We start from the raw sequence: 15533 nt of genomic DNA, 5'->3' as shown, positions 1-15533 counted from the left end.
GGACCATAAGTAATGGCTTCTCTGATTAGTGTATTCAGTCGCTTCCTGAGTGCAGCTATAAGCTGTTATTGGGTTTTGTTATCATGAGGAGCAGAGTTGTGCCATTCAATTGCACTAATGAAGAGATTGAATACACCTAATTAATCAGAAACAGACAAGAAGCCAACTGTCCAATTTCTTTTGGTCCCCTAATTCTTACATAGAACTGCGTATAAAAAGGGATGACTGCACTTTAACCTCATATTCATTGATTAATTTCAACCCCAAAGTGTTGGAGTACAGAGCCAAAAGAACTTACAGACCTTGCTTCAATTTGATCCACTGGCATCCGTGTAATACGGTCTCGTTTTATTGCTAAGCTCACACACTGCTCTTTGACTGGCAAAGGAGGGAGGCAGGCTATTCGACAGCATTTTCAGCCATGACAAAAAAGCACTGATTAAAATCAGTCTCCATTGATCCTCTGTGATTTCCCTTTGATAGACCTTCTTTACATCACAGTAAAAATGACTCCTTCAAGCACAGGAGACTAATATCACAACTGAAGCTAATGCAATGCTTCAAATTATATAAAAAATCTACCAAATAAAGATGAGCTGTGGAATTGCTATCTTTGCTGCCCCCATACAGTTACTATAAATGTCTAAATTGGGGCATCTCTCTGATTGCCCCAAACTCCACCTCTTTGATTACTCTAGCCTGCAATTTTTTTGGTTCTTGTAGCAGAGTGAGTAAATGAATGTGTGTGAGAGAGAAAGAGAGAAAGAGAGAGAGAGAGAGAAGAAATATGTCCACCAAATTACACCAATAAGCAAAATAAAGAAAGATCTATTATAGTTAATTCGTAATTGTGTCATGGGTTGCCTTGCTTCATTGGGCATTATCTCTTGGGGCTGCGTGAGGGCACTCCTGTCACATTCATCTCTCCCTCATGTAGCCAGTTATCGCTGATTGCACGAGGAGTGGCTAATCGGCAAACAGGTGTTTTTACTCTATATAAGTCCGGTCTGTCCGAGACTCAGCACTTTTGACAGAACATGAAGTGTAACACATTCACAAGTCGATAAAGAGAGAGTCAGGAGACTGTAATGTTTTTAAAATTAAAAGGATTCCAGGAACTTCCTTAGTTAGGGCTGGCAAAGGTTTTGGGGAATCTGTTGACACTCTGATCTGTTGTCAGGTTCCTAGTTCAGGGTCTGGCTGTCTGACATTTGACATATGACAGTTTGTTGTCACTTTTTGATTATTCACAAAACCACGTAAACTATTAGCCGCTCTGTCGTTATGAGTCGAGCAGGTTATCCACTTCCTCACCGGCAGTAGAACAGGAGGTGGAGTGGTTTTATGCTATTGCTTTCGTTTTCCCTTTTCTGTTATTTACAAAGCTAGGGTTGCAGCCACTCTGTACACAGTGCTGATCTGTGCTGTGCGTAGGATTGTAAGCTGCACAGCGTTGCACGGTTTGTAGAGCTGTATGCCATAGGGTTAAGCGAAGTAGGAACAGCCCGTAGCTTTGGACTTGGATAGGGGGTTAAAAATTCCCTTCTCATTTCATTTTGGTAGCTCTCTCACTGCTAATAGGGCTAGAGGTGGAGTTCGCTGGGTGTACAGCTTTCATCATGACCTCCCATGTCACCAAGTTAGGTAGATGTTAGCCGGAGGTCTGGTTTTTGCTCCAGGACGGGCTGCCCTTGAATAGGCAGCTGCGTTATCTACCTGCTGTTATTCGCCTCGGACGTGCGCTCCTGGGATTACTGGAGGAGCGCAAGGCGGAGGGTTATTTGGTTGATCTTGGTCGTGTGTCAGAAGTCCCCCGTTTCTTATTCTTGCTCCCTTGTTTCAGGGTAGCTCTATGTTGGCAGTTTGCAGAGGAACCTTTTCCTTATTTTTATTGCACTTTACTAATAGTGGTTACCTCACAGTCTGTGAGTAACTTAAAGATTGCACTCGGTCCTTGGATCGCACCCTTACAAATTGTACGTGATGTAGATGCATAATTTGATTTATTTCTCCTGTATGTTGGTTGTAGTTCAATCTGTTATTGCCTATGTTATGCTTGTTATGTCTGTGTACGCTTTGGCAATGTAAGTGCACCCAATATGCCAATAAAGCTTATTTGAATTTCATTGAATTGAGAGAGGGAGATAATTCCATAACGAATAACAAATACAGACTGATGAGAGAAATGTTCCAGCTGGAGGAAATGTATTGACATGGCACCACTCTGAAACAATATTATAAAACATGAATATGTTCATTGATAAATATTTATGAATTTGAATCTGTAAATGTAATGTTTTTTTAAGCAAGATTGTTATTACTGTTACTGCTTCCATTGTTTTAACTGTACATTTATTGCAGCTGTTTTTGTTTTACTGTTATTTATTCGCGAGAGGGGAGAGAAACCTGCACTGAAAAAGATGCAGCTCTCTCTGCCTCCTTCCTTTATTTACCTTCACTGACATCGGCTGCTTATCTGTGGGTGTGACCCCTGACCCCGTCACATCTGTCTGGAAGCGGGGGGAAACAAAAGGAGCCCTGTTTGTCAGCACGCTTCGCAGCGCCCACCCCGGCGGTCTGAAGACCCTCACAATCCTCCGCAGCGCTACGCTCGGAGGAAGCCAGTTAGCACCTTCCGCCAGGACCTTCTACCCACGCTGCCAGAAGCAAATATAATGACCCGCTCACCTGTCACCTGGTCTCTCTGTGCTTCATGAAAAACACCCAAAAGATTTTTGGAGCTGGTGTCAAGGCTTATTGTTGGTGTGGAAGAAAATCTAGGAATGGAAATATTTTATGATGGCTAGAGTGTATTTGCTAGCCGAGGTGGTGCTTGCATACCAATGTCAATAAACAAACAACGTTAATCAGGGTTTTGCCAGTATTCTTTTGCTAAATCTTTGGCAAAAGTAACAAAATTAGTTTTTGTGTATTTTATCCATCCTTGACAGTAGTACATCATTCCTAGTATTATCATTACAATTTTTCAAGTAATGAACTGTAAAACCACACACAGAATGAAGAGGACTGTGCGCGTGTGTATGTGTGTGTGAGCATACAGTATGTGTGTGTGAGTGTGTGAGCATACAGAGTGTGTGTGAGTGTGTGAGCATACAGTATGTGTGTGTGTGTGTGAGCATACAGTATGTGTGTGTGTGTGTGTGTGTGTGTGAGCATACCGTATGTGTGTGTGTGTGTGAGAGTGTGTGTGAGCATACAGTATGTGTGTGTGTGTGTGTGTGTGTGTGTGTGAGCATACAGTATGTGTGTGTGGGAGAAATTAATCATTTTCCCTGTAAGAAACATCATTAGCAAAGACATGGTGGAAAATGAAGTGGCAATAACTTCTGCTAAATACAAAAGAAACAAAAGAAGGACAGCATTTTGTTTTTGTTTTTACTCCTGGTCTATACCAGGCCACCTCCCTCCATCAGTTGTACAGGACCACACTCTCAGAAATAATGGTACAAAAAGCACCTAAAAAGGTACAAATGCTTGTCGCTGGGGTGGTACCCTATAGGCACATAAAATTGTACCCCTGGCCAGTAATATATAATTAATTTGTACCTTTTTTGCTTGTAAAACATAGTAATTCATATCCAAAGACCTGGGTATGTTTGTCAAATTTGATCCCTGAATAACAAAAATGTACCTCCAGTGTCACTATTTCTGAGGGTGCACCTACTTCTGAATGAAGAAAAGGAAGAAGAACAGAACAATAGAAGAAGAGGAACCTGTTCCATCACGGCGCGAGCGAGGGTCACAGGATGGGCGATGTTCCTGACGGAGGAGACCGCTCCAGTGGCCAGCGTCCTGCCATCCATGATGATGGCGTCCAGCTCCACCTCTCCGCAAGCGTTTAGTACCGACCCATGTCCTGCAACCACACCAGGCCACACGGTGAGCACTCCACCCAAAGGAATCACTGTCCCGCACCGTAAAGCCTGGTGTAAACTCCAGCTTCCATGAAATTACCAGCTTCCAGCTGTTTCAAAACCTCGCTTGACCTGTTTTTTTTCAGCAGGGAAGGAACTGCATACATAAATGCACGCGTGCAAACAACGCTCACGCACCTGCACGCATATGTTGTAGACACGCAGGTATTGCTGAATAATCAGACACACAAACACAAGTGTACATACGCATATGCTAGTATAGGTGGCCATGCACACCACTGCCCATATGCTCAAACAGAGCTGTTTCAATGGGCTTTCTGAGTCGACAGCTGAGGGAAAAAAAATTGTGACCTGTTTTTTCTTTCCCCTCTGTAAGAAAGCCGGTAATCTTGTCAAAAAGGCAAAATTGCTTCCCTGCTTCACAAGTGCACTCCAAATCCTCTCTGTTCAAACCAGACAGAACCACAACTCCAATGCAAAATCCCTGCCCAGAGGCTATGGCTTAAATACATGGCATGACAGCTCCAAGGCCAATAATTTCAGATGCATTCACTGTACAGAGCGGCAGAGGTTATCCAATATTTTTGACTGAGATGTGTTTCTGGGGAGGAGTTGTGTGTTTACAGAAGCAAGGTAGCAAATTTGACCCACTTCTGTACACACACACACATACACACACCCTCCTGAGATAGCAGTAGCTGTGACCTTTGTATATTCTCCCCGCTTCTGAGGGAAAAAGGAATGATATGATGGATAGCAAGCAACCTTGAGCCTTTACATAAAAGATAAGAGGGCCAAACGTAGTTGTGTAAAATCATTCCAAAATCTGTTTTCCAATAATTGTACAGAACTCATGCCATGGTAGTACACAACCTTTTACACGGGAAAATAAACGATTCTGCTTGCTTATCCACATTAAAATTAATTATTTTGGTTGAGAGATGTACGTCTCTAAGACTATTATTGAAATTACATATTACTTTCAATAAACATACGTATTTTCAGAGAGATTCAGCGATCAAAAGACAGCATCAATGAGAAATATTTAAGCAGTGGCAATCATCGTTCTTCATAGCAGTACTTTTGTATGATTTACCATTACAGATTTGAATCCTAAACAAAAAGTTATGCACTGAAATGCGTCCAATCAAAAAACATTACACTGATTGCAGTTTATTATCTTTATTAATTATCCAAATAAGGTTCTAACAGTGCGATCATTAAATAGAGAATCAGGACATAAAGGCATAACAAATTAGATTAATTCTAAATATTGCATTTATGGTAGACTAATCTACTAAACTAATCTAATTTAAATTGCAGTCAATATCGGTGAACCACTAGGCCATTAAATTATCCAACATTTCTGTGTTTCCATTAAATTCAGATCACATACTTCCTATTGTTTTGTAATCAAAAATGAGGATTTAAAATGGTCAAGGACATTTTAATTAGAATAATTGCCAACATTAGCATTGGAGGCACATTATTCGGTTCCTCGCGTATAAAAAACAAACTTGCGGCCTTTTCCTGGGTATTCCTGGGTATTTATACAATGTTCATGAAACAAGAAAATAATGAGACAGAACAGGCAGCGGAATTTAAAAGCAAGAGTGCTTATTCAGACAGACAGACAGGCAAAAGGGCAGGCCTGCTATACTCTGTAAGAAGCTTCACCTCCAGAGCTAGGATAAAACCCAGGAGTTTTGGTGCGGCAAAGCGAGTTCACAATTTATCCTTTTCTAACCGCAGACAACCTACTACTATCACACGCTTTTGCGGCTTGTTACAGTTTAACAAATGACTTCCTGGATGGATGGCGACAAAGTTTCAACAACTGGCGACGCTCGATTCTTCCCGTGTGTTGTCTCTGCCGTACTTGCTGTTGAATGCAACATTTGAGTCTTGTCATGAGAAAGCAGCTTAATGCGGATGGGTTACACTTTTGCTGGTTTCCATGACAACGGCTAAGTGTGAACACTCTGTTTACCTGGACTACATTCACTCTGACAGTTTCATAAGGCGTCTCTCATAGTACTGCCTCTCCTCTCAGTGAACTGGTGACTGCCATTAAGAACATTCCAGCGAGGGCTCTGAGGTTATCAGAGTTTGAATTGAATTGAGTTACATTAGGCAGGTATCGATCAGGCATCGCTGCAGGCAGAGTGGGTGTATAAAAGCATCTCAAATTAAGTGTTGCTGGCACTCCCGTGTTTCGGCGAGGGCCCTGTCGTTTTACCCAGAGTGGCAGCCGGCCAATGCGGATGCGATGGCTTCCTGACAGCCTGGGTGTCTAATGAACTGCCTTGTTTTTGCTGCTTCTGTAACCCGATGATCATCTGAAACACGTCTCTTCATCGCATGGGATCATTACAGTAAACATGTCAAATGTGACCCCACTCCATACTGCAGCCTGTGAACCGTAGCACAGCCCCCACTCCAGGGCCCACCTCCTACTTTAGAATGTAGGCCACTCTAGCAAATGGCCTCCACTCTTGAAAATACCCCTGACTCCAGAAAATAGCCCACAATCCATAAAAGAGCCCCCACTCCAGAACATAACCCCACTCCAGAAAATAGCCCTCAATCTAGAATGTAGCCCCACTCATGAAAGTAGCCCCCACTCCAGAACACACTGAAATGTAATGTGTCTCTGAAAGCTAGTACTCACACTGGAGCATAGCCCAGAATGGCTAATACCCCTGTACTACAGAGCAGTAAGTATGACAGGAGTAACATTACCTACTTCTACTACCAGCAAACTGTTTTCATCTCTCCTTTAAATTCCTTGAAGGACAGTGAGCTATAAATACTGAATGAGAGAGGTGCCATATACTGTAAATGAAGCATTGTTTTTATTACAGTGTGTACTGTAAGAGGCTATTCTCTCAGATAACACTGTATATGACCACGGCAGTTAAAATGACAAAACGTACTTTCAAAATGCAATTTGTTGTTAGCAAAGCCTAATGTGACAGTAAATCAAGGGATTATTTTAAACAGGCTCATGAGGCCAGTCGAAATTGTTAGCTTTCGTCATAAACTAAGGCACAGTGCGATCGCTCTTTATCCGCTACCCTAAAGTCTGATTTATACGTCATCGCACACCCTTGTGTCGTATGACGAAAATGAAAGTGGCACACAACGATTCGCATTTATACCCAGCTTAGGTCTGCGATGACCGTTCTGTTGTCTCTATGGTAACAAGATGCCAAACAGCTGATGTTTTCATTTTTGAAAACACTAGCCTATACATGACAATACATTTCAGTGTTCAATCTGGCTGTCCTATCAACACTGGTCAGCATATGTCCATGAAAACAAAATTCTACAGGTGCGTGACACTGAAGCCTGATTTATACACTTGCGACAAGTGTTGTATGACAGAAATGACACATTTTCAAAAGATAAAAGTGTACTACAACACTTTTTCTCAGTGTTGCACACCTGTAGGATTGTGTTAAATTGCGGACACAGTCATAATTTGTCACTCAGTGTTGATTGGACAGCCAGATGGAACACTGAAATTCATTGCCATGGATAAGCTCCGCCACGTTTTCTAGAAATGTTTGGCATCTTGTTACCATAGAGACAACAGAACCGTCATCGCAGATGATGACGTCATTGCAAAACATTTGTACTTTGGTGAAGGTCATTTTCATTTTCTTTCATTTCCATCATTACAACACTTGTCGCAAGGTTGTGCGACAAAGTTTGAATCAGGCTTAAGATTTAGCGTTCGCTGACCTGCATCGAACACCGGGTCGTCTTCCAGGGCTCTGACGGCCGTTTCCACCGCGTCCAAGGCCGTCCCGCCCCTTTTCAGGACCTGGAACCCGCCCAGAGTGGCAGCCTTCACTCCACCCACGGACGACTCCGACATGCAGTCAGGAATGGCCCAAGCCCCCCCGTGCACAACGAGCACCGCTTTCATAGTCGACTGCCTGTGAAAAGAAAGGGGGAAAATAAAAAGACAAAATTCAACAGCCCGGATCTTTCCGTTTGACACCCTAAATGTGATGCGCGAAGAGCAAATCTGCGAAGGCCCGGTTATTTAAATGCAGAACAGCACCCTGGGTAAATGTTGCTTTCACAGTCGGTCTCCCCGAAGAGAGGGAGCGTGAAAACGCAGCGTTGTTTACGGGAAGAGGCCTGACAGCTCGCTGTCATGTTCGCTCATGTTCCATTAAGGAGAAGAGGAAGAGAGAGAGGAGCAGAGGAGGTGGAGAACTTCTATAAACTTAATCCTCAGCCGGGTTACACCGGCCTCCTCAGTGAGGTTACTCTAGCCCCCCTCCATGTTTTCATTGCACATTTACATTTGAGTCACTTAGCAGACGCTTCTAATCCAAAGCGACTTACAAGTGCAGAAGTTCCTCAACAAATGAAAAAGCATCAAATACATAAATAGCAGAAACAAGAGCAGGTTTTTGAAGCGCTCAGCCTTGCTCAAAGCCCACCAGGAATATAAATCTGCCGAGATTTGCGATAGCACAGTCAGCGTTACTGTTATATCATCAGTGCGAACACGGTCTTGTGACACATGTTCTCCGTTTCCCAATTAAATGAAACATCTCAACATCCCCTTTGGAAGCTTTTTCGTGTGCCTGAAGATTTTATGTCAGTTTTACGAGAGCTCAGTCAGTCGACTTCACAATTATGAACGTTGATGCCACGAAGTGTTTTCCAATTAAATGAAATCCCTCAACATTACCTTTTACTGCACAATTATTATGAAGACGCAACATTCTCTGAGCTCAAATGTATAAGCCGTCGTGTAGGAACAAGGTATAATTAAGATCACACAATTTAGTGTAATACATGTTCTGGTTTGGCTAAATGCTGTTCCCTGGCCTCCATGGAACTACCTGTGCTTGTGTTATTATTCAGCCAAGCCGATGGTGTCATAACAAATCAGTGGAACACAGCATGTCCGGAGTGGTTCAAAATGACGCATATCACACGTTGCTTATACACACTCAAAACAGCAATATTTTAAACTGCGAATCTCTTTACAATATATCAAGATCTGGTACCAAAACATACAGTAGGACGTTTTAGAATTGAACGCGTACAGCCACCTGTCTTCCTCTGTACAGAGGTGTTAAAAGAAAGCCCACACAGAAAAAAAAAATATTGTGATATACACTCACTGAGCACTTTATTAGGAACATTTTTACTTCATTACACCTACTTATTCATGCAATTATCTAATCAGCCAATTGTGTGGCAGCAGTGCAATGAATACAAACATGTAGATACGGGCCAGGAGCTTAATTTAATGTTCGCCTCAACCATCAGAAAGGGGAAAAAATGGGATCTAATTGACTTTGACGTTGGAATGATTTTTGGTGGCAGACAGGGTGGCTTGAGTATCTAAGAAACTGCTGATCGGTGTGAGTGTGTGTATGAATGGGTGAATAAGAAGCATCAATTGTACAGCGCTTTGGATAAAGGCACTACCATAAATGCCAACCATTTACCATTTACCCTGTCTGGCACTAACAATCATTCCATGGTCAAAGTCACTTACCTCAGATTTCTTCTGAAAAACAACTGAACCTCTTTGACCATGTCTGCATGCTTTTATGCATTTCATTGATTAAACATTTGCATTAACAAGCTGATGCACACGTCTACTTAATAAATTGGTCACTGAGTGTATATATAGAATTGTTTCTCCTGAATCCTGACACACAAAAGAGTTAAACACAAAAATTTGTCACTAGAAACAATTATTTTTGTATCGACTGCATATCTTGCAGCAGCACAGTGGTTTGAGACTAATTTGCCACCTTGGACCCTTGATGGCTTAAAGCCATTTAGCCAACAATTGTGTCCCATATCTGTATCAGCATAATTTACAGCTGAATCTAGTCCCACCCCCCAATTCCCACAGAGATCCATTCAAATGCAAAAAGTTTTAGTATTGCTTGTTGGACAACCTGAATATAAGATTTCAGACTCATATGTTGACAGGTCACAGACATCAGGAAGTCATGGCATGCAAAGCATATGCAACAAAATACTAAACATGACTACTTTCATTGACATAGCATTGCTGTGTCCAAAACATTATGGGGCCCTGAAATGGGGGCACTATGTATAAACACTGCTGTGATTTCTACATTCACCCCATGTATAAACATGATTATTACCCGTTTTGTTACACATAGATGCGTGCTGAATAATACTGGCTAGAGTGCCAATCAAGCTGCAACCATCACATTTTGCAACAACTTCCTCCGCCATTTTTAGATTGGAATGTTCAGACGCTTGGATAGACCGTACTGTCAGTCAGAGCACTCAGTGTGTTCTCTGAGTGCTCCCAGAGCACAGTGCTCTGAATTTTTGAACGGGGACGTTCTGAGCGCTCTGTATTTCCAAACGACCAGAGAGCACCCCGGGTGCACTACAAATGTTAGACATGGCTATGTACTTACAGACTTATTTCCAAAACCTAAAATATAAGCTAACACGACTTGTGTCTTCACCATGGAAACACAAACTGAACAAAACCAAAAGTAAGTGCTATATTCAAAGAAGAGCCTAGAATGTTGATCAGGAAAAGCCTAGAATGTTGATCAGGAAAAGCCTAGATTGTTGATCAGGAAAAGCCTAGAATGTTGATCAGGAAAAGCCTAGATTGTTGATAATACCGTACTTACAAATGGACTATATTTGCCAAGTAACTTTATTCGATCTTGAATGTACATATGGTGAAGACCTGTATCTGCATTAAAGCAGAACTCAAAGTCAAGCAGCAAATTCAAATAAATTATTTTATGGCATAACCATGGGGAGCCTAGAGACTGCCTTGATGTGCTTACAGTTTTTTTCGATTGCTTACACACTTGTTGCAGAATTTGGCTCACTGTGTCAAAACTCTACACACAAGCCAAGTAAGACACAACACTTGGAGATGAACATCTCACTTCTATGGAAAAAAATGAAACTTTGCAATCAAGACCAAAACAATCCTTTAGAACAAAAGTTGCCTTCCATCCTCAGGAGGTTGTAACACAGTAACATCAAAACTGTATTACATGTACTTCACAGCACTAAGCACTATACCTATTTTTCTGTTCACTGAGAAGCATAGACCTAATCTTGCAGGACAACAATGTATTGTACTGTGATGCAGAACGATGTGCAGCAATTACATAGGTACAGTCTAGTGTAGACAGACATAACTGCTCTCCAGTCTAAATGTCTGTATTGTAGCACTCTCTGCCCAGCTCATCATGATTCAAAACCAAAGTGGCCCTAATGTCTTTGAAAATATGTCTCCATCTATTGCTTGGTGCCTTTCTTTGTTCTTGTCTCTGTCCTCCCTCCTACTCCTCTCTACCTCAACCTGTACCTCTATCTCTATCTGCATCTCTATCTCAATTTCAATCTCAATCTCAAACTCTACCTCAACCTCTCACTGCCTCCATGTTTGCAAAGTTCTTGGAAAATAGGTGAGCTTACCTGTGATCTATTTATAGTGCTAAGGCTCAGACTGGTGTTCAATTAGTGTATAAGTGTTTTCGTGTGTGTGAGTGTTGCCAATTTCAGATATGTTTTATATTTTGAATAGCAGTGTTTGCCCAATGATTGAAAGACATTTCAATCTTCATTGCATGAAGTGTCTAATGTAAGAAACAATAGTGTAGTGTCGTGTAGTATGTAGTGTTTTGCAAGAAGTGTGTCGCAGAATTGCGCACAACGTGCAAAGCAGAAAATGTGTTTGTACTTTTGGTGCCTTTGTTTAAGGCATGGTTACAAAAGTTAAGGTTTTGATGCTTTTGTCTAAGCATTCACTTTCACTGTGTTAGCAATCGGCAAAAACTGTAATGCAATCTTTCCTTTTTTTCTAAGCTGACACTGTCTCTCCTCTTTACACACAGTTTCCTCGTTGCACATTCACGCAGCTGGTCAGCTCATTGAGAATGCATGAACAGAGTTGCTGAATAACACATTAACTGTAACAGTGAAAAGGCAGGCGAGGCAAGATTATGAGGGAGCGACAATAAGATTCGAAAACATCTTCACTAACTAAGAGTGAGAATGTTGCCTTGGCAACTGCAAGGAGTGAGAGGGCAGAGGTCACCTTTATTTATTTCAGAGGCGACTGGCACTTTTTCCACACAGGTCACTTTTCACTATTACAGTGTATCCAGAATGAGGTAAGATTTTGATTCTTTGCTAGCTAGGACCTCAAGAGTTCACCACCAACACAACATGAGAGTGTGAGTTTGCATGAGATGTATGCATTCGTGGCTGTGTGTATCTGTGTACATATATGTAACTCTGTGTGTATCCATGTTAATGTCCAAGAGTGTTTCTAAATTTGTGCCTCTGTGTATGTGTGTGTAAATTCATCAGCATGTGCGAGATTGCATGCACGTTAATGCATACGTATTTGGATGATTGTGCAAATGTGTTACGAGTGTGTGTGTGTGTGTGTATGCCTGCATGGAGTATGCTTTGTGTCCACGTGCGTGCATACGCATATGTGTGCGTGTGTGTGTGCATATGAATGTGTACACGCATGCGTGTGTGTATGTGTGCGCATGAAGGTGTGTGTGTGTGTGCACCTGTGTGTTCGTTGCAGTGGTTGTGCAGGGAAACGTAGTGTAAACAGCGGAGTCTCACGGTCACTGGGGACTGGAGGCAGGCTGTTACTGCTCCCACTGCGGCTGATGATGAATTAAAGCTTCATATTTCTCCGGTGGGCCTTATTTATCGATCCAAACGGCTCTTACACGTTTAAGAAGACATCGGGGAGGTCAAACACTTAAGCTATGGATTCTTTATTTAGATGTGGTTCCCGCTAATGAGGCTGGTAACACAATCTGGTGTCTGTTCGTAAGGAAAATGGCAGCACGTTTCCTCTGCAGCACTAAGAGCTCTCATACAAGTATTGAAACACAGCATGAACTATGAGTGTACATGTTTCACGTGTCAATCTCACTCCCCTTTCTGATTTAATCAAAGGTGTTGTTATTGTTGTCATTTTGAGAACAATAACTTATTTTGTTCTTTTCATGGCTGATCCAAGCACCTCACCTTAGTCCCCACAGTAACACAAAACCAAGCGAGCCACATGAGAAACAAAATCATGAAATTATAGAATTTAGCAAGGGAACTTGGTGTACAGATTTCAAAAATAATTTGTAGGTAGGCTCCGCCCATACTGTACAAAATAAAAAAACTACAGACCGATATGTATGAAAGTTATATATATTAATTAATTTATTTTATCAATATATTTAATAAAAATCTGAGAGTACAGTAGCTCACTGGTCACAAGGTTGGAAAAATATCCTATTCCCATTCTTATCGGAATACAACTTCCTCTGCCTGATGGTAGTTTGCCCACCAATCCTTTGTCTGTGCTGTTGACCAAGCCCACCCACACACTATAAAGATCAGCAGATGTAAGTTTATGCCAGATCAGATAAAGTTCATAAACAGCCACAGATTCAAATACTTACTGTACCTTTAACAACCTGTCAACAGAGGCCTACAGCCACTGACACAACACATTAAGTAGCTCTCACCTCCTGGCAGAATACCGCAGATAGACATTAAATAACTCTGAACTCAACCTCAAATGACTTTTCACACGTGTCGGTAGATTACTATGCTTCCCTCAAAACATCTCTGCGACATTAGTAATGGAGATCTGCATTCTTACATGAAGTGTAACGCAGCTCCGTCACCCTGGTACAGAACGTCCTCCTCTGGCTCTGCTGGCAGGCTGTGATCTCTTAAGCACAAATCAGCGGTGCCCTTTCACCCCTCTCCGCTTAACCGCACATGCTCTGTTTGAGCAGCCAGATGAATAGCTTGCCTTCCGCCAACTGATAAATCTTCCAGCTGCTTGTTGATAAACTATGACATTCACTCCCTCTCACTTTATATGGTGCGCGTCTGGCTGTAAATTGTCAGGTCAGATACACGCACGCACAAACACATGCGCACGAACAGACACATACACACGTGCATGCACACACACACACATACACACACACACATTGGTATGCAACGTTTGGGCAGACCTGGTCAGATTTCACGGGTTGGTTGATTTTGTAAGTGAAACATACACAACCTCTGCTGGGAAAAATTTAAACATGGCATATTTCTGTTAATTTTAATGCACAATTATAATTTTTTATTTGCTGGATGTAACAGAAGAAACTGTAAATGTGGCAAGTACAAAATTGGTCACCCTGTTATCCACGCCTACAATAGTAGCTTCCTTGGGCAGAAACCACAGTTTCTGCTTCAGCTTTACAATACACCCCCCCCCCCCCCCCCCATTTACCTTGCAGTTCAGAAATATTCTTCAATATTTTTGCATGTATTGCATATTTGAAATCTCCTCACATAATTATTTGAATAATATTCAAGTCTGGAGACTGCAAAGGCAATTCAAAAACTTTAATCTTTCATTCCTTTAAGTAGTTCATGGTTGATTTTGAGGTATGTTTTGGATCACTGTCTTGTTGAAACATCCAAACTCCCCTCAGCTTCAATTTCCTCACTGACTGGGACATTAGCTTCTAGGATTTGATTATATTCTGTCTAATCCATTCTCTCTTCCACCTGCACAATATTTCCGACTGCACTGGCTGCCACAAACCCCAAAGCATAATAGATCCTCCCCCATGTTTAACAGTTGGCAAGGTGTTCTTTTCTTCAGACGCTTCCCCTGTTTTTCTCCAAATGTATTTTTATTGGTTGTGGCCAAAGACTTTTTGTTCCAGCAGTCCACAGCACTTGGTTCCAAAAAGTCTTACATAAGTGTTGTGTTACGTGTTTCAGATTGTTGGAAATGTACGCTAGTATTTAGATTACGGGCTTCGAGACAGAAACAATATCATTGGAAACGCAAAAGCGCAATATTACATGTTTACCTGTAAGAATGGTAGCTGTTCACTCTGTCCCTCTCCCCATCCACAAATATCCAACATCACGGGGGCAATTGAAAGCCACACTGAGACCCTAGTCTATGCATACATACAATCTATAGTGTCTCCTTCCCTGGAAAATGTACCCGCCAAAAACATCCCAGGACACAAAACTATTTATTGTTTTGTCAGGGGACCAGTGTAGCACAAATAGACCTAAGGCTCATGGTTCCTTTTTCCATTTTAAGTTTGAATGCCAAATGTGACATTCGATTGAAATCATCCACTGGAAGTCTCAATGTCTATGCCTATGTCAGAAAACACACTAGGATGACACATTTAGTATGCCACAATAGTTTTTTGAATATTTAGAGTATGTCCAGAATCATAGTAAGTGAAAAATACCTGGATGTAATACTGCATTCGGTGAAATATTGAATGCATAAATGTTGAACTTTTGTTTTTTGCATACGACTGTTATCTCATAATCTCTGTTCCTGACCGGAGCAGAAGGCTGCTACTCTTCCATTTTTTTCCGAGGCTGCATAAACGACACTTTATTGAGTTATGTTGTGATTTGTTTTACTGTCTCACAAATCACATTTAAAAAGCTATATCACATTCGCTTCTCTCCTGAGGAACACAGGGCTTAATTTAGTTTCACAGACAAATAGGATTTTAATTTTCTGCCCAGAATTGGTTATCGTAAAGCTCTCTCTTCCAGATATGCAGCAGA

The 15533-nt window shown here is 41.6% G+C and overlaps 1 protein-coding gene across 1 annotated transcript in view; it reads right to left on the bottom strand.

Annotated features, from left to right (window-relative positions):
* si:dkey-103j14.5 (isoaspartyl peptidase/L-asparaginase) overlaps positions 1 to 13693 on the bottom strand; it is a 51054-nt gene extending 37361 nt beyond the window's left edge. Inside the window, exons 1-3 of the mRNA XM_061228844.1 lie at positions 13582 to 13693; positions 7644 to 7840; positions 3735 to 3877 (exon numbers count right to left, since the gene is read on the bottom strand). Of these exons, the coding sequence (XP_061084828.1) occupies positions 3735 to 3877; positions 7644 to 7840; positions 13582 to 13583 (342 nt within the window). The 5' untranslated portion in view covers positions 13584 to 13693. The remainder of the gene's footprint in view (positions 1 to 3734; positions 3878 to 7643; positions 7841 to 13581) is intronic.
* Positions 13694 to 15533: the final 1840 nt, after the last annotated feature.

This window comes from Conger conger, chromosome 18 (assembly GCF_963514075.1).
Source record: "Conger conger chromosome 18, fConCon1.1, whole genome shotgun sequence".
In the NCBI taxonomy this organism is placed as follows: domain Eukaryota; kingdom Metazoa; phylum Chordata; class Actinopteri; order Anguilliformes; family Congridae; genus Conger; species Conger conger.
The sequence above is the reverse complement of the archived record's forward strand: the minus strand, read 5'-3'. Positions and strand labels throughout refer to the sequence as shown.